The following is a 27,245-nucleotide window of genomic DNA, read 5'->3' as shown; positions in this document are numbered from 1 at the left end:
AGTGAGTTGATCCCTCACTCACATCCTTAGTGCCACTCTCACGATGTCACTTTGACTCCAATAAATAACTCTAACTCTCTATGAAAAGTTACACTAAAAAAACATACTCTCCTCTCTCGTGTATCACATCAGGGTTTTTTTTTTTGTTAGTTTTCTTTACTTCCACTGACCCTGTGGCTGCTGTCAGGTGTTTTTATTTGCCTCACTTAATGCTCTAACACCTCCATGTCTTGTAGCACATACAAACACGAGTCAGTGAAAGCAGTTAAAGGTTTTCCAACAACATCTGGCCACAAAAGGGACGATGCACTCTGACCTGAAATAACAGATGTTCAGCTGCACATTTACTTTTAAATTAACCCTTACTGGAATGCAAATTTGCTTTGTAATCTTCTGTACTGTATTCTTCATTATTTTAGCTGTATCTGTGGCCTTGAAAATGAGCGGCATATGGAGTTCTTCAAGTTGTGGTTCTGAGCACTTCAAATCATTTTTTCTTTTTTCTTTTTTTTTTTTTTTTTGGCCTCCTACGGACGACAAGAACATCCAATACATTCAGAGCAACATTAGCATTGCAGTCCAATATTCTCTCTCTTTTAGCTCTGTTATGGGGCTCAACCAACTCCTGAGAGAAATATCTGAATCCCCAGCTGCTAAGAGCTCCTCTGTGTTCAATTCCTATTCACTATCTTTGTCTGTCTGCTATTTTGTGCAGAGCAGGTGGTATACAGTAGATTTTCAAAGCTTTTTTTAACTGAATAAGCAGCTTGCAATTGGGCAAAAATGACATTTGGAGAGCAGTGACAGTAAGTCAAAGAGCCAGATTAAAATGCTAGGAAGACCTTTCATGCAATGTGATGTGAGGTCAGCCATGTTTAAAATATCAAACTTTGATGTCCAATTTTAACTTTATAATGATCATTTTAAACTGCGTAACCTGGAAAGTATTAGTAGTAGTGATGGCAATGATTTTGTTTTGCAGAATCTAAAGGGAGTGATGTATGTAGTAATACAATAAACCTGTGAAATAAACAGAGAATAGAGAAGGAATTTCACATTTAATGGATGGTGTGTGTGCTACCCTCCTCAGCTGTAAATCACAGGATGTAGAAACGAGGTAGGAATAAACGCTGACCTTTTCTCTAATCTACTGTGGGGACTACCCAATCCTTTCTTTTTCTCTCGGTTTTTTCCTCACACACTGATTCACACAGTAAATTATTATTGTATTGTGTGTTACAAATCCGCATGTTCCTCCCTGGTTGCTCAGCCAAAGCTGACAAAATTAACTTATATGGATAATATCAAGAAAGAAGCAATGATAAATAGATGCTGGAAATTAGCTTCTTTTTTTCACGTCCACTGACCACAAACCACAGATAAATGACATAGCATTCATTTATTGTGATTCTGACCCTTTGAGGGCAGATGGTGCATTAAAGTCGTTCGCCCTTGCCCTCTTAAGCATAGTTGAATGTGACTTTTTAAAGCTTGTGATGGCCCATGGTCAAGTAAAAAGGGGCATTTCCACCACATAGCCTTAATGTAAAGTTCTACCTGTGCTGGTGATTGTGAGAGACAATCCACACAGAACTGAATCTCACTTGTGTCATGTCTGCCTGTAGTGGTATTAAACATTTAAAGAGATGAAAACTAAGAAAAGAGAATTTTTATGAGACTTCACTGAGTTTCATACCTTTAAGCTTCATTTGAAATAACACTTTTTCCCTTTTACATTATGAAAAGTTAAACTAAAAAAAACACACTCTCATTCTCAGTTTCTGGGTAATATATTTCATTTACTAGCAGTAATTTAACAAAGCTCTAATAGGGCATTAATAAATTTTAGAGTAAGGCTGATATCAGTGAGTTATACTGGTTTACATGCGGCATCATTTCCTATAAATCTCTCATACAAAGATAAGCAATTTAAATTCAACATAAGAATGGTGGACTCTGCCGCTACCTAATACAAAGGAAGGTAGTTAAAGAATTTAAATTCATTAATGACTATTAATGAAAAAACCTTGGTCATAAATTGTTTTAATTGGGGATGGATCTCATGAAAGTCTTAAGGATAAGATCTTTAAACAGGAAAGTTATTTCAGTGTAGCTCTAGTTCAATGAGTACATGTGAAGCTCTCGAATGGACTTCAGTAAAAATCCACTTATAATTAACAGCTGTGTTTTTGTCTCCATTGTGCATAATGTCAAGACAGAAGCAGTTAAAAGCTGACACCGTCACAGTAATATAATGGGTTTTCAAAGAGGCATGACATAACAGAAGAACTTCAGATTGGAAAAAGAAAACGGGAATGTGTTGTTTCAAATGCCACCTTTTCCAACAGAATTACTGTATGAGTGAGGCTTTTGTTCACACCATCACCTAGTTGGTTACAAAAGATGCTGTCAGGATCTGTCAGACTTAGCTCAGCAGATGACAGTCATTGAATGATGTGGTTTACACGTTAGTTCACAGTAGTTAATCAGAGCTACATGACGGGGAAAAAAGCAGAAAACCAAGTTGTTCTGGAAATGGGGAAGCTCAGTCAGGCACAATGAAATGAGATGTATGTGGACTGAAGAATTTGTTCAAAATTTGAAAGTAGATGCACATTTGTCCACAACACAGTTGTCACCACTATCATGCCATACTATTGAGGTAAAATGATATTGACCTTAAGCTAAAAGCATGGACATTCATCACTTTACATTACATTCTGTTTATATGTCCTTCACAGTATACAGAAGTACAATATAACTGGATCTAATAAAAACATGTCAAACAACATTGGGGCTTTTTCAATGTTATGTAGCAGTTTGTATTTGTATGATCCAGTGGAGTTCCCAGATATATTATCAGGTCTATTTTCCAGTAAAAACTGTAAAACAGAAGATAGGAAGCACTCAGTCTGAAATGAAATCATAATACATGGCCTGAACTAACCAGAAACACTGATTAATCAATAAAGCATTAATAAAGGCGACATGCATATTATTACCTGCACCCAGAGTAACCGTTACTCAGTTGTCCACACTGTAGCCCTGAAAATGCTCTGTACTCTTGGCTGTGCCACTGCTAAGCTAGGACTGTTTATGAAAGTACAATGCCACATAATCGACTATTGTACCTTTGTTTTGTAAAAATATGACAGATTTCCCTCATTTATATTTGCAAGAAGATGAAAAGTGTTTAACCCAAGCCTTACTTGCAGACATACTGCAGTTTTTTCCCCACACCTTCATTAAAGAGCCCTCTTTAAAAACTAGCTTTGGTGTCAAGCTACTCACTGGGTGACAGATGATCGGCCGTGGTACAGTTAGCCAGAGGGAGGTCATCTGTTCTGCTTTTTGAATATTTCAGAGCCCTTGGCATTTCTTTTAGTAATGAGCCTGGACACTGAAAGGAGAAGATGAAGTCTTTATGCAATAAGTCATTATGCTGTGGCTCAGAATACGTGGATGCCAACCAAGAATATGTCGTGACTTTCCCAGATCTACCTGTGTCACTGGGAGTTCCTGCTAGGACGACCAGTTACTCCAGAGTCCTACTGTAGGTTAACATAACAGACAATGACAAAGCTGAGACCAAATGAAGGAAAATAATGTATTATGGAAGCCTGTTTCTGCCAGCAAGAGGAACAGATGAAAAGTTATGCATGGTGAAAGTAAATATGTCCATAGTTTCTGAGATTGTCAACATTTTTATTTACACAGCCTTAGCATTTGGCTTTTGATTAAGAAGTCAAAATCATGAGATATATCCAAATTGAAAGATTCCATAATTTCTATTTACAATGACAAAGTTCTGAAATAAGTAAAACTTCAGGCTTAGTACATAACACTGACTTAGTAGATCAGTATTTGACTAACAATAAGTATGTCATTACATATTGACTTTCAGTACTATTTTACCATGATTAATGCTATTTTGTGATTATCTTTACACTGTTAATGAATCAAAGAATATTGTAATTAAAAACTGCAAAAAAGATAAAAAAAAGATTTCTTCACAGGTCATTGCGTTGAACCTCAGTTTGATTATTGTTTGTTTGATTTGTTATATTATTTATATACTAAATCAGTGTCATAATATTAAATATGCATAATATGGGGAATCAATGTGACAAAAGACTTACGAAACTCAAACTCCACTACATGTTACTAATGTCAAACACCTTCATTGTTCTGTTCTGTGCCCTCTTTTGTTTTTGTTTAAACTCTGTCTCGTTGAATAAGGATGACAGGTTAGTGTGGCCTGATTAGGACATTTCTTTTTATTTTATATTAATATGAAAGGTAAATATCCAGCCATGACTACATGTTCTTGTTTGCCATAATTACCATTGTCAGTATGTCAAACAAAAAGACAAGGTTGCAGTTCACTAGCAGCTAATGTACGTCCATTCATCAGACAGGGCCAGGCTCCAGTGCAACAGAACAGAGATTAGTTAATGTCTCCCCAGACCTGTTCATCATCCTCTGCCCACCTTAATGACGAATAAATCTCACAAGAGGTTAAGGCTTCCCTCTCCCCCTCACTGGATGGTTGTATAAATGTCTCTAAGTACTCGTTCACCTTTGCAGAGCAGATTATACCCTCCCCTGAGAGAGTTCATTCTCTGTTATTCTCCTGTCTTCCTGTTGTTATTTAAAACTACCCATCTTCAGCCAATATGAGCTACTTCTGTTATACTGGTATCCGAGGAGACAGCGTCCTGAGTACAGTATATTTAGTAGACGACCATCCCAAATATTTCAGAAATGGTTGTACTGATAACCCATACACAGCTACGAATTAATTTCTAGTTCATGTTATCTATTTTCCTAAAGTTAATGAGCTGTCCCCATTTACTGAATGACTAGTCACAGCCTAACTGCTGCTAAGTGGTACTGTGGGCAGGTGCAGAATTATAGCCTGCAACACAATTAGTACTGTATAATGAAGAAAGTAATGCAATGCAGCCTCATTGCCAAAGGAGCAAATTTTCAAAGGGACATAATTAACAACTGAACTACTCATTGTTTTTAGTCTTTTACAGCCTACATCTTACGTTCTATTTCTGTTACAACACACGGACTGACACAAGCAGCACCACACCATGCTACTTGCCTGGCCATGAAATAAGCCATCCCCTTTCTGTTTTACAGGAAGTAAGAGGAAGTAAAGGGCCGAGCCCAACCCCTGAAAAACAGCCCCACAGCACACCTGAATTCCATAATAAAGTGGTGTGTCTGAATATGTTTGTCTATTCAGTGTACCTCAGCTTTGCACTTAAGCACAGCACTTCACTTCAGTATGTACTTTATTCTACCACTTCCATGAGATAAAGGTAAGAGGACACTGTAAAACATAAATAAATGTATTTTAATGAAGGCCAACACAGACAGATGAAAAAAACAGGTAATGTGATTGTCATAGGAATATAGTAACTGTGCACAATGGTCATTGTGTGCAAAATTAAAATGTACAACATTAAGCATTAGAAATGTAGAAGTGTATCCAAGAAGATAAGTAATTGATCTTAACATTCTGTATTCCACTTGAATTGACTCTTTCACACACAAAACACTGTGTCTATAGCAGTGAAAATAGCAGGTGGTCATGGTGGTCCGTGAGTCACATGACCACATGTTAGACTCAGATGTGGATATCCTGCTGATCTTTTCTCTGTAGATTTAATAGAAACAAGTTGTGAATCTTTTTATAGCGGTACAGCAGGAGATGACATCACATAGATGTCTGCTTTCTAAGTGGGTACTAATCTAAAAAGAAACACAAGGTGAAGACCATAAGAGGAGAATCAATGCAAATGCAATCTGTGTATGAAGAGAAATGTTATCAGTGTACTTCAATAACATCCTTGTGTGCACTTCCCCTACCATGACCTCCTCATTCTTGCTTTTCGTTGCACACTGCTTCCTGCTGAACATAAATAACTAATGTGAATTAGCTGCATAAGAGCCTAATTCAGAGGGAACAGGATTATGCAGCAGTGTACCTTTGTATAATGAAGTAGACACTGTACAGTAGATCACATGTGTAGTCTAAGTCTAGTCTAGATGTAACCTTTTTTCACAGGTGATTTTCTCTTTTGGAAACAGCATAATGAGCCAGTTTATGTGTTCAGTGGCATCACAAAAAGTTTTTTTCTTCTCTTTGTGTTTTTACATAATGACTGCTGTGAAAGTCTAATAATGTAAGATCTAATTAGTAGCACAGACCTTATGTGTACTCTTTTTGGGAGTGTCTTAATGAAACCTTTTGAGATTCCTGTTGTCATCACTGATCATTACATTGAATGTCTGCATATGAATACACTCTGATGGGGAATGAGAGGACTGAGAAGCAGAGCAGCACTGTGTTACTGACCAATCAACAGGGCCGATTCTCTCCGACTAATTTCACGTTTTGGTGGCTGCTCCTCAGGTCAAAATACACCCTGTTGCAGGAGTTCATGCTATGCCTGACAGCTTACACACAATGAGCTGTTCAGTCACTCACGACAGTATGTTTGAAGTGTTTGCAGCCCTGTCCCATCTGGAGGTTATATGACATGACATGGGTGCTGATTACAGTGAGATTTACTGAAATGTACAAATGAGAACAAAGGAGCTATCATAAAAGGTTTTAGAATGATTTTGTCAAATATTACATTAAAGCAATTTGTCTCATTTTGTAATTATATTTTTTAGAGATTTATACAGTGTACATGCAGTTTGCGCACCAGGTGTTGTGTGCTTATGAATAAAGTGCCTTTGAAAGGGTGCCTCAGTAGGGACCCTCCAGAAGTGTTCTCTTGTGTGCCATCTGTTAGCATGTGAACGGCACACTGGAAAGGAGACTGGCAGGTGGAAAAATTGTCGCTGTGGACTTAATTGGCTGAGACTCCAAAGACAGGTAATGTAAAATGATGGAGGAGCTCTTTGCTATGTAAATGTGAATGCTCGTGGCACCAGTATGTCACAGCTGTCACTTAGCCGGTTTAAAAGTTCAAGTTTTAAATGACAGTTTTACTCTGAGCATGAAATCCTTGAGAGCAGCGAAGCTGGGGAAGGCCAGGGATGTTCCACCATGAGTGAAGCTGGCAGATCAGTGAGGAACAGTTCAATTATAGACAATAGTAAGAAAAAAATGCATTCTTATAATTTGAAGTACATGCGTTGTAAACAGTGTTATTGTGTGTTGATGTGGTGCAGCAAGCTTTGAAATCTGGTTGAACGGATTGTGTGGTTGGCCTTTCTCCTCAGTCTACCAGGACCTTCCTGGTTGAGGCTGAAAATGGCATCGCTGTAATTATATATCTCAGCAACACTGACACTGCCAAGCTAGTTAGAGTAAAGTGATTCAACTTGACACCTTGACATATATATTACCAAATGTTGCCTTGGTAATCGTAGTCTTTTCCGAATATCATCTCATATACCTAGACACATTAAGTCTTTGTTTTTGCCGGGCTGTGGACAGGCTTGTTGTTACACCCCACACTTAGGCAGCCTCTGAGGGGCGAACAACGCTCCCATACTGAGCCAGAACAACCACTGAAAAGACACCTTTCAAACAATCAACTCCATGGGATTTATCAACATTAAAACAAAAACACACAAACAACTACCAAGACATTAAATTAATACTACTGAAGCCACTAAGTTCAACCATAACAACGGTGACAAATCCTATGCTGAGAGACCGATAACAGCATTCCTCACTCCAGAAGCCTCTCCACTTCCTCCCAAGCCAGGTGCACCTCATTCAGGATCCGGAACACCTGGTCAAGAGCAGAGAAGACAGGAGGAGAGAAGGGACAACACATACAGCTGTAACAACATGAGATGCTGTGCTTCATTCTTCTTCCTTTTGAAAACTGGTGCCTACATTAGTTACTATAGTTGGGATTTATGCATTATGATGTGTTGTGCATTATGCAAGCAGCAGCTAATGTCACCTTTAGTGCCAAGCAGAGATGAGTAGCAGGCTATAGAGGTGTGTTAAGCTCACTTCTTTTTAACTCCACACATCCACTTCTTTTTTTCATTTTCAAACTTGTAGTCTAGACACAAGTGAAGCTGCTTCAAGTGACATCACTCAAGGCAGTTTCAGGTAATCAGACAGACTCCCTGTGTAGCCTCAAAAGACTTAATACAATTTTATCCGTATGTATAGTATTCCCCAAAACCTGTTATTTGGCCTGCAATTTAACTATTTTGGTTCACTTGACCAATCTCATGAACCCCATTTTCAGAAGTAGCAGTAAATTCAGTTTCAAACAAATGCTTATTATGATACAGGTGATATTCTCATCAGTGCGAAAAGGGAATCTTCAAAAGGTTCTGTTCACAAGCAAGGAGGTGAACCAACTACCACTGGTTCACCACTGTGAGTGACCTATGATCCCTCAGGTGGTTTTGCATTAAAACTCAACATGATTGCATAAATTATATTATGACTTGAGTTCTGGCACATTCCAAAACATGTTTAAAAAATCACTGTCTCTAAAGTTTGTTCCTGCATCTTCAAATGCAAATTAAGGCTGTCCCATGAGTGTTCATTTACAAAAGAACAATAATGTTTCAATACTAGTTTGAAGATTAAATACCTTGTCTTTCCATTGTATTCAGATAATTCTCATTACTCACAACGTCTTGTAAAAAATATAATATTAACATATGATTGATAAAGTCACAGAATAAATTCAATACTAAGTGACACTGACTCATTTAGAGCTGATTACAATACATGGTGATTAAGATGATAACAGACAGATCTCAGGAGGTGAAATAACATTTATATGAAACAGTAATTAATTAGTTTAGAAAGTAAGGCAGCCCACCACAGCTAATAATTGTAATCTGTTAACACTACTGATTTTGCCACTGTGCATCACACTTGTATTCCTGCTGATGAACACCATTGTTTAATGTTTCAAATGGGAGGCTTTGGCTTTTTTAATTTGTGGAATTATCTTCCACCTCCAGCTTAGATAGAAAACACTGGAATTTAAAGTAGGACATAGACCACCACTGCGCTTTATCTCGGTCCAATCAAGGATAGAAACACTGCTGGTTTATCAGTTAATTTCATGCATCTGGTGCCACAGATGTAATTCAGCTCACGATCAGTAGCTGGAGTAAAAACCAGCAGATATAAGTACGACTGAGAACCAGTGGAATACTATGAACTTCCAGTGATGCTCCTGTGGTACTCTGCACGGAGCTATCAGTCACATCTAACAGCATGTTGTGTTGTAGAGCTGTTCTGTGGCCTGTTGCTCAAACCATTTGTTGAATGCTTGGATGCATAGTTGCTCTGTTTAAGACAACTTTTATAGAGATGTTTTATGACAGCAGCTTATGTAATGAAAATGTGTGATCCTTAGTAACAACGAAGAGGACAGCTTCACACAGCAGCTGGTCTCTCTTCATAGCATTCAGAAGTCTCATTGACCGGACCTCACTTTGTTTCTCTTGGTTTACAACAGATGTTGGTATGGTGTCTAAATGAAAGTCTTGACCGATCATTAGTTTTCTGTTCTTTTTTCCACAGTTAAACCAACTGTTATAGACGTCGACATATTTGTGAACAGCATTGGACCAGTTTCATCCATAAATATGGTAAGTTGATCCCTTTCTTTTAAGTTATGTTCGTACTATTTTGCCTACGCTTTGTAGACACACAGCTCTGCATCTGTACAAATCCAGGTCTTCATGGTGGTGCAGGATGCAAATTCAACTTGTACTATGTACATTGATTTTTATTTATTTTTTTTATTTTCCCTGAATTTGAAAAATATGTTGCCTATATTTTGATATAAAAAGTAGATGTGGATTAGTGGGTAGCTGAGACATTGCTTGGCAGGGTGTTATTTTGGTTTGTTGTTTTGGAGAGAAAACATCCAAGATTAAGTATGTTTACAAAACCGATTAAATTTGTGGTTCATCAGTAAGTGCTAGTAAATGCTGTCTTGCAGTTATGTATATCTGTAATGAGTTGAACTTCTTAACAATTGTCAGCTACTCTTGATTGTAGATAGTCTGAAAGTGTTTCCTTTCAGATAATGAAATGCCTTTAACCAAATATGTTACTTATCTTCAGACTTAATTTCTTGATCTGTTGAAGTTATATTCCTTAAATCCAGAGTCAGTAACTCACCACAACCACCTGTTTACTGACTGTTCCACCTCACACACCTGTGCATAAATATATCACTGATAAGGGTTTTTTGTCCCTAATCCTCTCAAACCTGCAGTAACTGATTTCTGTGGCCACTTGAGGGCAGCAATTGCGAGCCCAACACTGACTTATCACCTGTTCAGTTGTTTTGGCAAACTTGTGAGAAAACCGTAGCTTATCTACAGAGTAACATTATCTATAATTTATAGTCTTATTTGTTTGCCTGATAAATGTAAATATATATATATATGTATATTCAATCTCCTTTTAGCTCTGTTTTGGTCTCCACCAACTCTTGGGAAATAGCTGTCTTTTTAGCTGCTAAATGCTCTGTATTCATGAATGTGCCGCTAACTGCATCTGTCTTAATACTGAGCAGGTTCGGTTTTTAACTGAAAACAGCTGATGAACTAAAACAATACAGGTGAAGGGTGGCCAGCAATGAGCTGAAACTTGTTGTAAAGCTCAGCAAAGCCAAGGGGAGCTGCAGATTCATATGATTGTTCTCTGTAGACTCAACACTACAGGTGACAATCTTTCACATTGTTATCTGACACATTGTTATTATAAAAATGGGATTACTGCTTTATAGTCACTATTTGTAGGAAATGTCCTTACATTGGCGACATCAGTTGGTAGTATCAAGAATGACACTGTGCCAGACAGCAACATACATCACTGCTGAGCTGACACAAACACATTCATTCATCCATCCATTTTCTATACCGCTTATCCGTCAGGGTCGCAGGGAGCTGGAGCCTATCCCAGCTGACTACGGGCGAGAGGCGGGGTACACCCTGGACTGGTTGCCAGTCAATCGCAGGGCTGACCCACAAAGACAGACAACCATACACTCACACCTAGGGGCAATGTAGAGTAGCCAGTTAATCTAATGTGCATGTTTTGGGGATTGTGGGTGTCAAGTTATTTAGATTTTCTTCTTCAATTTCTGCCCAAACTTGAAAATGGCCTAGATGGCAATAGAGGACACAGTGGACAACTCAGATTCTTTTCCATTTCTTCCTTTTGCTTTTATTTAGTTTCAGCTTGGATCAGGGTCAAATCAGGTTGATAACCTTAAACATAAATAACATGACAGAATTTTTTTTAAAATCAAATACATCAACTCTAGATTCTACACAGTTCATTTAAATCAAATTCACTAACTAATACACATTAATAAGATTTTTTTTCTTTTAAAGGGCCATTACATGATTAAATCAAATCAAACAATCAGTCACAATTACAAACAATCATAAAATTAAATTATCAAAGATAAGTCCATGTACCCAGCAAATAATGTTTATACTCATACCAACAGCATCTCCATGCTCTCTCCAAATCGAAGCAGGGCTGTTCACAGGTGCTTGCAGGCTTTGTCCCTCACTCTGTGCAATCCACTGCAGCTGCATCCCCTACCTCACCTTCCCTCTTCCTCTTGAGAATTCAAGATTTAAGATGCACTCCTCTGCTTGGCGCTGCCCTCTTCAGTGCCATAGCGACATTCACCCATCCTCCTGATTTGCCTCAGCAGTGGGAGGAAGCCGGAGTATCCGAAGAAAACCCACGCAGGCACAGGGAGAACATGCAAACTCCACATAGAAGGGCCCAGACTGGGATTCAAACCTGGAACCCTCTTGCTGTGAGGCGACAGTGCTAACCACTGCACCACACAGTGACACATTGACTAACCAGCAAAATATTATACATATCTTGTGTATCAGATTTTGTTCACTCTGTGACAATCACTCTCTGATACTGGTTCAATTGGCCGTTCAAATATACAAATGATATTTTCATTCTTCTACACTGTGGCCCCAGGACAAGTAAGTCTATAGCTGAGAGATTACATTTTTATAAGGAACTGCTGTGCATATCAACTGCTGACAAAGGTTGTGTCTGAGAAGTGTGACCATATATATATATATTTAAAAAAAACAAAAAAAAAAACAAAAAAAAAGCTCACAGAAGTTTATGAGACTGAAGCAAGAAAGACTTTAACTTATTGGATGAGGAGAGGAAAGGAAGGTAGGGGGAGATCAGAGAGGGATGAGGGAGTCTAGGCTGGATATAGAAATTGGAAGGAAAGCACAGCAATCGGTGAGAGATGTGTGAAAAGCAGGAGATTTTCGGATACCTCGAGTTGAGTGTGCGTGAAGAATGGTCAAGGGATGGAGAGTTACGGGTTTTAGAAAACGATACAAAGAGAATCAGATGGACAGGCTGAGGGAGGAGGTCTTAAGCTGAGGTGGGCAACAGATTTAAAGTCACTTTGCGAGAATTGCTGATGCAAACAGAAAAGTCGTTTTCTCTTCTGTTTTCTCCTAATCTGATCAGGTTCACCTCTGCTGATACTGGACTCTGGTATGAGGTGACCAGACTTTAATTAGCAGACATTCATTATTATCTGTGTAACTAATTAAGATACGGGTAAGCTAACATGAGGCTGGAAATAGAGTTGATGTCCTAACCAGTCATGTTTTGACTAATATGTCACAAAGACAGTTTGCACTGTAGTATAATTGATGCAGTAAACAGGTACAGGTGAAAATTCAGGCGTGGTAACTTTGCACATGTGACCCTATGCTAACCCTTCATCCCTAGTAAACTTTAAAATGTTCACTTTCTGTTCATTATGTTACCATGGTCTCTCTTGATCTCCCCTCTCTGTATTGTTTTGTTGTTGTTGTTGTTGTTTTGTTTTTTGTATCTCATCCACTTAATCCCTGGCAATTTTTAACTATAGAAAGTAGCTAAATAAACACCAGCTTGAAATGTGTCACTCACTGGCTGTCACCTGTGTGTGTGGTAGAAGGGAGCAGCAGGGGGAACAGGACTGTGAACAGATCCTGCACTAGGACAAACCATGTGATTGAATAGCTTGTTAGGCAGGTAGGTAGCACTGTAGGACTCTGTAGACCTTGAGAGTGTGACAGACATTTAGAGTTGAAGTGAGCCTTATTGAAGGAACTGGGGAGAGCTGAGTCAGCAAGACTTACTCATACATACTCTTGGACATTTCAATTATGACATGAGAAAATACAACAAGGATAAGACTCAGTTAATTAAAGGCCTTCTCTTTCCTGTTTAGCTCTCTGCTTTACATCAAAGTTTTTCATTAAATAAGATGCTGTGGCCTTCTTCCCTGTGTAGTGCTCTGCAAATCAGTTTCTTTCTTAAACTAAACATGCATTTAGAGCCGAAATGAATGATACATGAATCAAGAGAGAATTCACTGACAACTATATTGTTTACTGATTAATGTTTATGATTTTTTTCTGTGCAAAATACCAACCATTTCTTAGTGCCAGAATCTAAAATCTCTGAAAATCTTTGGGTTTTGGAAACTGTGATTGGCATTTTGTGTCTCTTTAGATTAACTGATGATGAAAATAACTATTATTTTAATAGTGAGATATTTTATTATAAAGGCCTGTTTGCTTTCATAGTGAGATTGAAAAAAATTTATACCACTATCGTCTGTGTGCTGTGCTAAAGTTCAGAACAACTTTATCCTGTGCCATTGTGGTTATAGCCTACATTTAGACTCAGCTTAGATAAGCTAAGATAAAACAGTGCAGTCCCTGTAATTGTTAATCTTGTCATATAATATGCTTTAAAATGTCTTCATATTGCTGCACCAGTCTTATATGAGACATTGTATCCCTATGACAAGCAAATTCATGTGCTTTATATCAGTATTCCTTGAATTCAGTGTGCATACATGCGAGCCAGTTATCAGGTTTATTTGAATTCGTACTAATGCATTTTTAGTGCGTTTTCAGTGCTACTACACAGCAAGCACTCCAGCACTCCCTCTGTGTGACAAGCTAATTTTAAGCACCATTGTCAGAGAAGAATTCATATACAGTATCAGTTGTCATACTTCTATTGTTTCTAATTGCGATGCAGTGTATAATACAGGGTGTCATGACTTTTCCAAGAGACAGGCGGTGATTAATTCCCTTCACACTGAGAATAAATTGAGAAGAAATTAGGCCATTTTCATATCAAAAGTACAAAGAGGAAAACACTAACTGAATTGCAATTTAAAAATCCAAAAGGAATGGACCTATTTATGTTCATTAGCCCACTAAAGTATTGTACCTCTCTTGACAGAAAGGTGCCTGAAAGTGGAGTGGCTGTTGGACTCTCCTGCAACAACTGAGCTTTTCATTCACAGTCAACCACTGATAATGTACTGGTCTCCAACAAAGGTGACATTATTTGATCCCTGAACAGCGAGTGAGCTATCAGCCCATCAGTTTATTTTTTTCATCTATCTATCATTCGTGTTGCAGTGCTTACTGATGCATTCTCAGGACAGATGGGATATGTAATCCTTCTAGCATATTTTAGGTCTTTACCAACGTCTTCAGTTGAACGTGCCTAGAATCTGCACAAGCAGGTGTCATCCTAATATGAGGTCCAGACTGACTTCCTTAAAGACAAAGAAGCTCCTCACTCACACACCTTGTCAATAGTTTCTATTAATAAATAAACAGGGAGTCGTGCACCCCAATATTCTAGTGTTTGCAAGTGTATTGTGTCCATGTGGTTTAGATGTTTCTCTCTGACTATAAATCAATCTGAATGTGGTGCTGGAGGGGATCGGGAATGTCTTCACTCAGAACTACAGTGGTTGACTGAATGAGAGACTCCCAATTTGTCAAATACAGTAGCTTAGTGAGCTTCTTCTTAACCGTCTAGCATCAGCTTTTCATGTGCAGGGCTCCACCATGTTAGCAATAATAAATATACACCTTCTAAATAGACTTTTAAAATAAAGCTAACTAACAAGCATTTAACATATTTTGACAAATTCTGACTTTTGGACTTTTCATTACACATGGGATTCGACTCCTAGTTTTGAAAGGTCACTGACTAGTCTGCTGTATTGGACATGTTGGGAGTGTGTAAGGGCTGAATTTGCCATCCTGGAGCTACGATTCTAGTATGGCTGAAATTAGCTGTAGATGTGGTTAATCTAAAGTGATGTTTCAATAAATTTATGAAGTGTCCAAACTAAAATAAAACCATCCTGCCCATGTGAAAGTATACCTCTCCTAAAATACTTTATCTGCAGTAACACAGTCAGGTTACTCTATTATCATTAACAAATGATTCCTAACTTGTGCAGCTGGCAAAGAGCACACAAATTCCCTACAGTATATCATATACACTATATGCTAACATGACTTTCATGCTAATATACTTTTAGTATATATTAAATTAATATACTTTTAATTAAAGTAATGATAATGTTAATTTCCTAAATTGCTACCATATTTTTTTAAATGCCAATGTCAATTTTTTTAATGATAACATTACTTTATATGTTTATGTTACTGTTTTTGATGCTCGTGTTATTGTTTTTATGCTAAAGGTAATGTGTGAGGGCAGTCTTCTGTGTTTTCAGTTCACATTGTTGGTTGATGTTTTTGGTTAAATCAGTTCATTTGTCATTACCTCCAGAGTTAACTTTGTCTATAGTCATCTTGAGTATTATCATTGCTACTACCTGTTCTTTTCTCACTGAATTTTATGTGTCATATAGCCAGGACTGCCGGGCTACTACAGGTGCACCGTGGCTTTAAACATTATTTTGACACGTTTTCAGCAAGTTGGTTTCCTCTCTAAATTCTGAAACTGTCCATTATTAAGCTCTCTTGGCATTATGGCAAAGTGTTTTCTACCTCCTGCTGCACATTAATCTGGATTGTTTGTAAATGGAAAACCTGCCTTCATTATCTCCTCATTAGAGACGGTGGCGAAACACACTGAGAATGACCCACTCAGAAGAAACAAGCTGTTTTAATAAGCAATGAACAATATGTTGTGTTGGACAAGGCAGCTTCTTTGTAATAATAAAGAAGCTATTTTTGTACTTGTGGGTCATGCAGTGTCCAAGGCAACCTGATGTCATCCAAGGAATTCCTGCCAAAACTAAAGTTGATGCCAATGGGGTTCCTGATTCTATTCTCACCCTGTGGAGTTAGCTGCCCACTCACAGGCTATCACACGCTGGATACCCAGAGAGACACAATATTCATGCCATTTCATTTACTACTGCATAATCAAGCTGCTGGCATTGCTGCTGCAGTATTCATGGCACTGGGGTTGTCTTTAGCTCCCAGCACAATATTAATTTGTAATTTGTCCTGAAATTTGCAGATTACTGTAATTGTTTGGCTGATACCTGCTGCGACAGAAAATTACCTTGAGCACACTTTCTTTTATTCACTTAATAAAAATCTCTCTTCAGTAGGGGGGGTCAGATGGTTCAGCTTAGTTACAGGATGGTTCAGAAACAAGAAGAAAAGTATGTTTTCACTCAATAAGCCCAAGTGATGCATCTCATTTTTTCATTTTTCTGGCTGGAAGATTTGGGTAATGAAGTCATCAGCAGGATCATATAATGAGGCTCTTGGTAATGCCATAAACAGAGCAGATCTCATTGGAATATTAATATACTGCTAGTGTGGTTCAATCAGCATGTAATGAACTTACAAAAATATCTTTCCTGTTTTACCAGTGTTCATGACTTTCACGATACCTGCGTGACCACTGAGCATCCTCAGTCCTCAGCTTTGTATACTAAAATATGAGCAGACATACTCTACTACTGTTTCACCACCTAATGTAAGGTATGACTGAGGCAAAAAAGAGTAAGAAATAACTGGATGAAGGGCCTCATCACTGTATTTCCTGATGCTCAGTTTCAGCAGAATATTTCATGCTATAAAACATATAGAAAACAAGTACTTATTTGCACTAACTTCTCAGCTCAAGCAAATCAATCTTGCAAAATCTGCACAAACATAATATTCACATTGTAATGCTGTATATTGTACAGCAATGTATTGGCATATGTTCACTTGGTGCAGATAGATCTGTAGCATACTGTGTAATGCAGCTGATAAATAACAAGAAACTACAGTACAGCAATCCTCAAGATATAGCTGTGGTTATTTTATTTTTTTTTGTATTTTTTTTGGTTTAGACTACTGTTAAGCAACAAATATTTTATGGATGTATTTGTGCCTCCTCCTACTGAGCCATCAGCAATGTTATACTTCAGGACATTAGTACATTCATTTATAATGAGTTGAAATTCACACTGAGATTGATACTGAAATCAAATTTCTCCCTGATCTCATAAAATGTCCAAAAATGTTTTAATAAGCAGAGCTGCTATTTTAACCTTATCCTATACTGTAGAAAAACAAGGAACCGGCATTGGTGTTTCGTTTTTATCTCTCTGAAGCTACAAACTTTGTATTTGTGTGAAAAAGGGGTGGGGATGAGGAGGGGCTAGTGATCTATAACCACCATGGCTGTGTGAGATATACTGACAAGGCAGAAGAGAGTCACTAGAATGTAGTGACAAATTGGACAGTTTTGAAATTAATTGATTGAACTGTGAAACATAAATACTGTAAAATAACACAATACACAATAACAATGTTCCTTGTGTAACATTAAGCTACCTTGAGTGCAATGGGGGCATTTATTTTTTAGAATCTCTTATTTTCTGCAAGCCTAAGGGATGCTGGAGCCCTTCCCAGCATGTACTGGGTGAGAGGTGGGTGCATCCTATGGTTAATTTAGACTTTCCAGTTCATCTCACCTGCATGTCATTACACTGTGGGAAGAAACTCATCCAACTGTCGCTTGCTTACGCTCTCATTTTAAAATGAAAGTTTGGGCAAATTTAGTATGTTACAAAGTAGGTGGAAAGCTGTGAATAAAAGCTATACAGTATGCAAGTTGTGTCAATCAAAGTTAACATAACACTGAAGAAAATTACTACCTCTGTCCCGTTCTTTACAAAGGAACTGCTCATTAGGTTTTGTTGCATTCAGTCAAATTGTGACGATGAAAGTCTGTCTCCTTGTTCCAAGCGACCTTTAGCTGCCTCTAATGAGGACACAAGAAGAGACTTTAAGCCAACAAAGGAACTTGACAAGATGTCTCAAAGCACAGGACAGATACTGTATGTACTGTATGCCTTTTGCTGTGCCTGCTTCATTCTGCAGAGCTGCCAACATATGCTTTGTCCCAGTTTACAGTATCTGGTGCAGTAACCAGGACTAGAATTTTGAAAATGAAATATCTAACTTTAATATACCACAGATATTGTCAGAAATATCCATTTGACTTCAATATTCAAATGTTAATGTTCTGACTATTTCATGTCTGAAAATATTTCTACCTTGAACTGTGGGAGGAGAAGAAGACTGTTCGGTGTGTTGTAAAGAGATTAAGTTCTTCAGTTCAGTTGAAAAGTGCCAAACAGCAGAAAAATATGTTTTATCTATACTCAAATTAATGTCAAACAGTAATGTCAGACACAAATTGCAGTGCAATTGAATAATCTGCTGGGAAAAAAACATGCAAGAAATGAAGTTTGTTTGGCATGTTTTCACCAATGTTATTCATCATTGCAACAAAAACAAATAGTTTTAGTTATGGTACGGCTGATGGATGCATAATTACACGGAGTATAAGAGAGAACATGGGCGGCACGGTGGTGCAGTGGTTAGCACCGTCGCCTCATCGCAAAAGGGTTCCAGATTCAAATCTTCAAACTCCTTCTATGTGGAGTTTGCATGTTCTCCCTGTGCCTGCGTGGGTTTTCTCTGGGTACTCCGGCTTCCTCCCGCAATCCCAAAAACATTCATGTTAGGTGCCCTAGGTGTGAGTGTGAGTGTGTGTGGTTGTCTGTCCTTGTGTGTCGGCCCTGCGATTGACTGGCGACCAGTCCAGGGTGTACCCCGCCTCTCGCCCGTAGTCAGCTGGGATAGGCTCCAGCTGCCCCGCGACCCTGACGGATAAGCGGTATAGAAAATGGATGGATGGATAAGAGAGAGCATTAGTAATGGGTTTTTACTATTAGGCCTACACTCTTCATATATATATATATATAGTGTTGTCATCATGGTGATAGTTGACGTCTTCCAGGCTGCTTCACATTCCACCCTGAGCCATCAGTCAGCCTGATCGCTGTCTGATTTGTATTCTGGTCATTTGAAACATTGGGTAAACTGTGGCAGAATAATTCCCTACATATCAGAGTCGACATTAAGCCATGTGCAGACTTTCAGTAATGACTAATAATAATTTAAATACTGATGGGGAAATATTCCATTATAATATATAAATCTACATATAATCTGTTCAGTGTGACAGGAGAGAATAATGGAGTTAAATATTTCTTTTTGCATACAGTAGCTTTTAAAAGTAAAGCTAGCCTGAATCGCACAGTATCACATGGTATAGTTTTGAAAGCTAATTCAGGTAGCCAACTCAAGCTGCACTGCTTTATGCACATGTGACATACTTCACACTGGTCATTTTAACACGCCTTCCAATTTGGCGGTCTATTTAAGCTGAAAAAATTGTCATCTCGCCCTCTGCCTGTCAGTGTACGGCCGCCATGCCACCACCCCAGCATCCACCTGCAGGCTCCAGCGGGGGGTTCAGAATGTTTTCTCATCACTCCCCAATATCTCATGTAAGCATATCTGTGGGAAGGGATGATGTGGGAGCCTAGATGCCAAACTCTAACATGTTCTGCTGCTTTAATAAACACTTTAATCATGAGTTGTCTGACTGAATCACATTTGAACCAGCTGGTACATCCTGCTCAACTGATTGGTGTAACTGAGTAGTGTTGCTGAGTGGTGTTCTTTGGAGTATTGATAATTTTGTGGTATTAAATTGTTTTCTGGAATTAAGTCTAAATTTAAGTCTAAAAGACAGACACATAAATAGCGTACACCCTATTCTCTTGCTAATAAAGCAGAGTTCACTTTGAAAAGTATAAAACATCTGACAGGCCTGCATGTCTCATGAGATCATTTGTTCTGTACTTCAGTTTGAGTGAATTTGTCATGTAGAGTCTGTTCCTACTGTACAGCAGTATCTTTGATTTTACTGCAGGGATACAGTACCTCTAGATCAACAACCTAAATATAGCAGGTCCTCTGAGGTAATTGAGGTGAAAGACACATTTTCTTCACAGCAAAGCCTGTTGTAGTGGCTAAAAGCAGCTGCAGGCATCAGGGAGGGGAAGTGAAATTGATACTCTTTCAGGATAATAATAATTTCCTTCTATTGTGAAATTATAATTAATTCCATATCCGAACATTATTCCATATTATAATTATTTCATATTATACAAAGCTGGAGATTTTGGTGTGGTAGCAGAGATTTACATCTCACCCTCCATCTGCAGCTCTCTATTTCCAGATGTAGCTGCTTCAGCTCATATTAGTTGTATTTACTTGATTTGCAGCACTTCCTCTACTGGTCATTAAATCCTAGATAATGTTCAGTTATTTCAAATCCCCTGAGCTCCATACAATTAAAGGTCATGAACACCCAGTGGTTCTCTTGATTGTAGACTTTATTTTAATTGGTGAGATATTCAAACTGGTGTAGAGACTGGGTAAAAGGTCAAATGCATTTCAGGCTGTGACAGCAGTATGAAAAGATGTGGGTGGCTGGAGGAGGGCAGTCTATTATTAATTTCATTATAGTGTACATCTTCATCTGTATTGTAGCTGAAGACGACCCTAAGAACTCACTGCTGCTGAAGAGATTTTTGGCTTTGTCTGAGCTTACACAACAGAATCGCTGTCAAACCTGTTAGACTACAAAGTAGGGACTAGTCATGCTTATTTGTATTTTGTATTTAACTTTTGTTTTCATCACCTATGTATGTTAAGTAGCTGAAGTAACCACATGTCATTATATATGCAATTGATTGCGCTATTGTTTGCATCATTAAATTGTATCTACTTACAATTATTGTAAGGCAGCACTGATGTGGCTCTTGTAATCACAAGCCTGGTACTTTTGAAAGCAAATTAAAGAGCTGCAGGTATTTTACAGAAAAACTTACTGTTGCATGTATGCCTGATTTTTTTTTCAATAAAAATCAAGCTGTAGTTTTGTAGTTTTATCATCCACAACACCATTTTCATAGTATTTCACAGAAATAGCTTCTGCATTAATTGACACAACTTCCAGTGAGTGTGTCAGATGATATCAGAGTCAAATTGTGTTTGCTACAAGTACAACTAAGTGGCTGTATGTTGAGAATGTACATTTACTCCCGGGAACCAACGTAAATTGACTTTCAATGTTAATACTTCACACTTCAAAGTGCTAAAATCACAAGTACCAGGAACTCACCCACTTGAGAGTATACAGTATTACATGTACAGGGTGTCCTAAAAGTGTTTGTATTTGGTTCCGAATCTTGAGAAAAGATGTTAGTCAGTGCCTATAAAACTATTCATCCCCTTGGATGTTTTCCCCTTTTGTTGCTTTTATAAATGGAATCATAGTCAATATAATTTGGCTTTTTGACAAAAATGTACAAAAAAACTCTTTAATGTGAAAGTGAAAACAGATTTCTACAAAGTAAGTAATTTCAAAAAATTTAAAATGTGAAATAAGTGATTGCATCAATATCCACCCCCTTCACCCCCTTTTCCTTGTGGAAAAGTCTCAATCAGGCTTATACATCTGGAAACTGCAATTTTGCAGTTTTCATATACATATAAATTAAGAGTTGTTTGTCAACTCCACCTCTATTCTCATATCTCAAGTTTAACTATAATGTCTGGCACACTAACAAGGAATTCTTTGCCTGGCTACTCCATAGGCTCTGCACCCAGAGGTCAGACAACAGCTGACAAGTGTCCATCGGTCAGCAGGTCCACTACTTTGGTCTAGGTGAAAAATCTCTATGGGTGGACTGACTGGACTGGGTTACATTTTGTGCATACATTAAGTTCCCAGAGGATAAAAAAAATTGCCATCAACAAGTTAACATTTTCATTTCTGCCGTGAAATAATTAGCATCTAATTGATGTATTGCTGCCACACATTCACAGTCCCCAGACAATGCATCCTAATTACTTTGGTGATCTTCTGACTTTTCTTCTAGTGCCTCTTAAAATGAGTAAAACATCATAACAACTAATCAATGTTGATCCATGGAGACATATATTGATACCCCTCTCGAGATTATTTCAATTTACTTTTATAATTCTTTACATTACAGCTGTAATATAGTGTGTAATGCTAATTAACAATTGTTAGCACACTAACATACTAAACATGGTAAACATTTTTCTCCATAGCTCCACAGTAACTTGGCAAACGCATTAACTTTGACATTTTTTCCCATATATGATTTAAAATGTAAAAATTATGTCTTTTAATCCTTTATCAAATAAATGTCAAGAAAAACTGAGTCACTGTGGAGGTGCAGACAGGAGCTAAAAGAACAGATAGATCCACTGCGGCCTTGGACAGTTTGCTGTCAGCACAATGGTGAGCTAAGCGAATCACTGAGAGGTGGCAGGTGAGGTGAACAAGTAAAATGATCAATGCTCTTGCGGGTAAAAGGGAGGAATGAGAGAGGGCATGAAGAAATGTGTTGCTGAAACTGATAATCCCTCTGTTAGTGAAAGAAAATCAATACTCTTGAGTAACAGGTAAAGCTGCTCCTTTTTCTTCTCTTTTGGTAAGGAGACCGAACAGCATTAATAATGGTTTTATGTTTTTAAGTAGAAAGGCAACAAATGATATAGCATTGTATACCCACTTACATGTGTTTTGATTTTTTTCTTTTAGGAATACCAGATTGACATCATCTTTGCCCAGACGTGGACAGACAGCCGTCTTAGATACAACAGCACAATGAAAAAATTGACTTTGAACAGCAATATGGTTGGACTCATTTGGCTCCCAGACACCATCTTCAGAAACTCCAAGACTGCAGACTCCCACTGGATTACAATGCCCAACCAGCTGCTCAGAATATGGAATGACGGGAAGATACTTTACACCTTAAGGTAAACACGTTAAAGTTGTTTTTTGGCCACTGTATTCCTGATAAAGCAGATCCTATGCAACTGTTTTAGAGTCGCTTCAGTGAAGAAATGAAATACTAAATCAAAGCTAATAATAATATAAATACGTTTAGCATTAATTATTGGCATTACATCTTTAAAAAAATGATTATGAATAAGTGATAACCATGAATTCGCATGTGCTGTTATCTGTCTATTTGCATGTCTAAGATCAAATTGCATATCTTAGTATATACTGGTCATCGCAGTTTTCCAAATGCTTAAGATGACATTTGTTCATTTTGTCCACACCAGAGGATATTCAGTTCACAACAATATAAAACTCAAAAAAGTGGCAAATCCTCACATTTCAAGCTTGTCATTTTTTTTTGACTGAAATTATCAAATATCAAAATAGTTGCCAATTAATTTCCTGTCAGTCAAATTCTTGAATCATAGACAGATCTATTAGTTTTTCTGAATCCCAGTCTACACAAGCCTTATGTTATTTAAAATTTGTAGAAAAAGCTGAAATATTTTTAATTTCTGGCTTTCTAACTGAAAAAAAACACTCTCCTCTAAAGATAATGTCAGACATATATTTAGGATAAAGTATGGGAGAGGGAAGCAGCAACAGGCTAATATTGTTTGACAAATTCTGGGACTGCTTGGTTACCTTCTAAGTTCCTGTACATGTACTTACAGTACATATATGTTCTGATTTATGGGATATTATGTAGCTTTTCATCTGGAGTCTGATATCAACATTTCTCAGCATGGTTTCTATTATTATGTCCCGAATCTCCATGTTCTCTGCGTGGTGTGGCCATTCAATGGGGAATCACCAAGGTTTATCAATCAAGTAAACCAGTTTGTTTTGCATCAAACCTTAGCTGTCGTATTCACTAAGAAATTTATTCAAAGTAATCTGTGATGCAAACATTCCCCAAAAAGAGCAGTGCAAAAGCAATTAGCCCCTGTCATCAGCATTTGTAAGTACAAATTGCCAGCTTCAGCCTTAAGACCAATTTACTCGGGCAGTCACCCTTGTTCCTTAAAGCACTCTTTGTAATTGGAGCACTCGATATTAATATAAACTGGTCCTTCAGTAGTAAGCATCTCTCATTTGTGCTCCACCTTATTTGACGCTGTCCTCATGTTGTGAGACTTCTGCGGATTTTTAATTGACAGTATTTAAGGACTCTGCAGTGTTTTAGTGGAATGTATTGTACATGTGGAAGGTAGATTTCGTTGACCTTTTTGTTGTGGAGTTTTCATGTCAGCCTGTATTGTATTGGAAATATAACAATCCACACAGAGCTGGCATATTTCCGCCAAGAACAAAGAAGTTCCCCCAGTTCTGTGTGCAAGTCAAGTCACAAACAAAGCCCAGTCAGATCCTTCCTCATGCAGTTCTATTGATATCGAATATTCAGGGGTGTGCAAACTTTGAGGAGTAATATCCGTTGATGGCATGAGAGAAAGACAATGAAATGTCATTGGGTATTAATTGTGCATTGGCTTGGCTGCAGTAAACAGAGATGACATTTTGTGATATCCATGCCTCTCCCTCATGCATGGTATTGTCCCATTTCCATGCTTTAATGAGGTTTAAAGATCATACCAGAATTACATTACAAAGATTTTTTCTCTACTTTCTTCCTCTTTTTTCCTGTCCTGTGGCCATTCTTGGCTATTATATTTCAAAACTGTTGTCTTGGTTGTTTCACGAGAACACAAATTCAGGAATCATCGAAGCATCAGGCTTATTTTCAGACTTGTTAATTCAGGCCGTTTTCCCATTGAGATAAGAAATGTTACTTTCTTTAAATTGTTTATAATTGAGGGTCAGCAGCATATCAGCTCATAATTACTTCCTCAGATTTGTCTGGTCCTGAGGGCGAGCCACAGGCAGATTTCCCCTGAATATAGACAGGATGACATGATGTGTGTGTAAAATAGGTTTGTCGACAGCAAAGCAGTGGAAAAAATCAAGATATACAATGTCACATTGCCTCCCATTGTCCCTTTCTCATTGTCAGGGTATCACTGGTCACTCATCGCTGTGTCTGTTATGAGTTTTGTGAATTACAGGCCCCTGAAGGCTGATAAAAGTCAGAAAAATCATTTTTCAACAAAGATTATTGATCACATAGATATTGTAGTCATTTAGTGCAAGCTTAAAGTAAGATCATATGAACAATATACAGTGAGGTATATCAGGAAATGTAAAAATAATTTCAACAATTTATATTAAAATAAAATTAAAGTTCTAGGTGCTACACTTCATTTTAGGATGTTAATAAACAGTGTACCAGGGGTGTAATGAACAATTATTTTCTTGATTGATAAATTAATCACTTGATATATTTTGAAATATAAATCATTCCTTACTGTCTCACACTAACTGATTGGTGCTTGAATCCCTACACTTTTGGTTGATGACTATAAGTTCAAAATTGCTGTCCCACTTGATGCTGACAGATAGTTTTTTTGCATTGAAATTAACATGAATTAAAGCATTCACACTCACAGTATTGTACCGTTTCTGATAATGTACAATAGATTACCTTTATAATTGTGATGCAATGAAGATCACAGCCAAAAAATGTGTTTCTGTGATTTAGTGTCATATAAGATAAATAAATTTGTCACAAAGTCTCCTATCTTTTTTTTGTTTTGTTTTTTTTTCCAGGCTGACAATAAACGCAGAATGCCAGCTGCAGCTGCATAACTTTCCAATGGACGAACACTCCTGTCCACTCATCTTTTCCAGCTGTGAGTACACCTTGGCTAATTTCTTGATCTTCATAGGCCCAGCCTGAGTCTGCTATGTCTGTCTGTCTGTCGATCTGCAGCAGGGGTCATCCACTACATTTGTCTGATTTTTCTAAACAGACTATGTGTGGGCTAGACTTTCAAATTAAAACAATCACATTTATTTAGCCTGAATTAGCCTATTGTTGAATTCATAAATGTTAAATTAGTCAGTGCTCTATACAAAATTGACAGTTCAGTAATGAATGAGTCCTTATTGCAACAAAAAATTTCACTTCAGGATCTCAGCAAGCAAACAAAAATGAGACTCATAAGAGCAGTTGGCCAACAAAAATAAACCCAAGCGATGCCTCTTGTGTTCACTGCGTTGCATGAGCAGAGGTGGTGCCAGAGGGGTGAGCTATACGTACAGTAAACTGAACCACAGATGTATTTATGTGTAATGAACTACTAAATTACAAAGTCACTAGTGGCAGACAGCTTGCCCCTCCCCATTATAAAGACAAAAGTACACAAGTATTTGATATTCTATAACAATTTTGCATAAAACACAACGGTTTGGTCAAAACTGACTCACTTCATGACAGCTAAACAGAACTCTGAATGTGTTCTGTTTGGTGATTGGATGCAAGATTTAAAGGGCTGTCAGTCCATCTAGCAGGACATCCAGTAAACCAGATGATAATATGAGGAATGGCGCACTGTTTTGAAAATGGAGCATGCTGTGTGTTTGATGTGTTATCTGCTGTGGGTCTGCACTGGCCTTACAGAGATCTATTATCAAGATCACAGAGTGATTTAATAAGATAAGATCTTGCACTTTGGGGAGCATATTAGGACATATTAAAACCTGTTCATTGCACTGCCACGCCTGTGGACCCATCCTGCTGTGATCCGTCAAACCCATCTTCTTACCTAAGGAAATGATCAGACATTATGCTGGTTTCCATGACAATGTCACTGTTTTTGATTAAGTCAGATTTGCTTGTCTTTAAAGCCATCATGTTTCTGAGCGATTTAAATAATTAACTGAGTACAATGCAAACATGAAACTGAGCTGAATAGATGTTAGGAGAGCAGAATATGGATTAGGCAGATAATTAACATGCAACTACATCCACTAAAGCCTCTGCTATGATGTAAATAATATTAACAATTTTAAATCATGAAATAGGGATAAACATGTGATTGGCTTCAAGCCATGTTTTATTGTGCTTAGTTTACTGTACTTAATTGTAAAAATAAATGAACGCATATTTATGATGTGCCAATCAGGTGATAGATTTTTGTTTACCAAAGCTGCAATCATTTTTTTCTTTTTTTAATTTTGTTGACTTCAGCTCTTCTGAGCATTTTTGCATCTTTCAGTTCATTGTTTTGGTTGGGCTTTTGATCCAGTCTCACTACCCCTCCTTGACCCTTTT

General features: G+C 37.8%; 1 protein-coding gene across 1 annotated transcript in view; it reads left to right on the top strand.

The window, feature by feature from the left end:
* The window catches only part of LOC124061146 (gamma-aminobutyric acid receptor subunit gamma-3), a 38,865-nt gene that overhangs the window by 3,468 nt on the left and 8,152 nt on the right, over positions 1-27,245 (top strand). The window contains exons 3-5 of the mRNA XM_046392712.1: positions 9,545-9,612; positions 22,826-23,046; positions 25,739-25,821. Of these exons, the coding sequence (XP_046248668.1) occupies positions 9,545-9,612; positions 22,826-23,046; positions 25,739-25,821 (372 nt within the window). The remainder of the gene's footprint in view (positions 1-9,544; positions 9,613-22,825; positions 23,047-25,738; positions 25,822-27,245) is intronic.

Source organism: Scatophagus argus, chromosome 6, assembly GCF_020382885.2.
Source record: "Scatophagus argus isolate fScaArg1 chromosome 6, fScaArg1.pri, whole genome shotgun sequence".
Classification (NCBI taxonomy): domain Eukaryota; kingdom Metazoa; phylum Chordata; class Actinopteri; family Scatophagidae; genus Scatophagus; species Scatophagus argus.
Note: the sequence above shows the minus strand (reverse complement) of the source record. Positions and strands in the feature narration are given on the sequence as shown.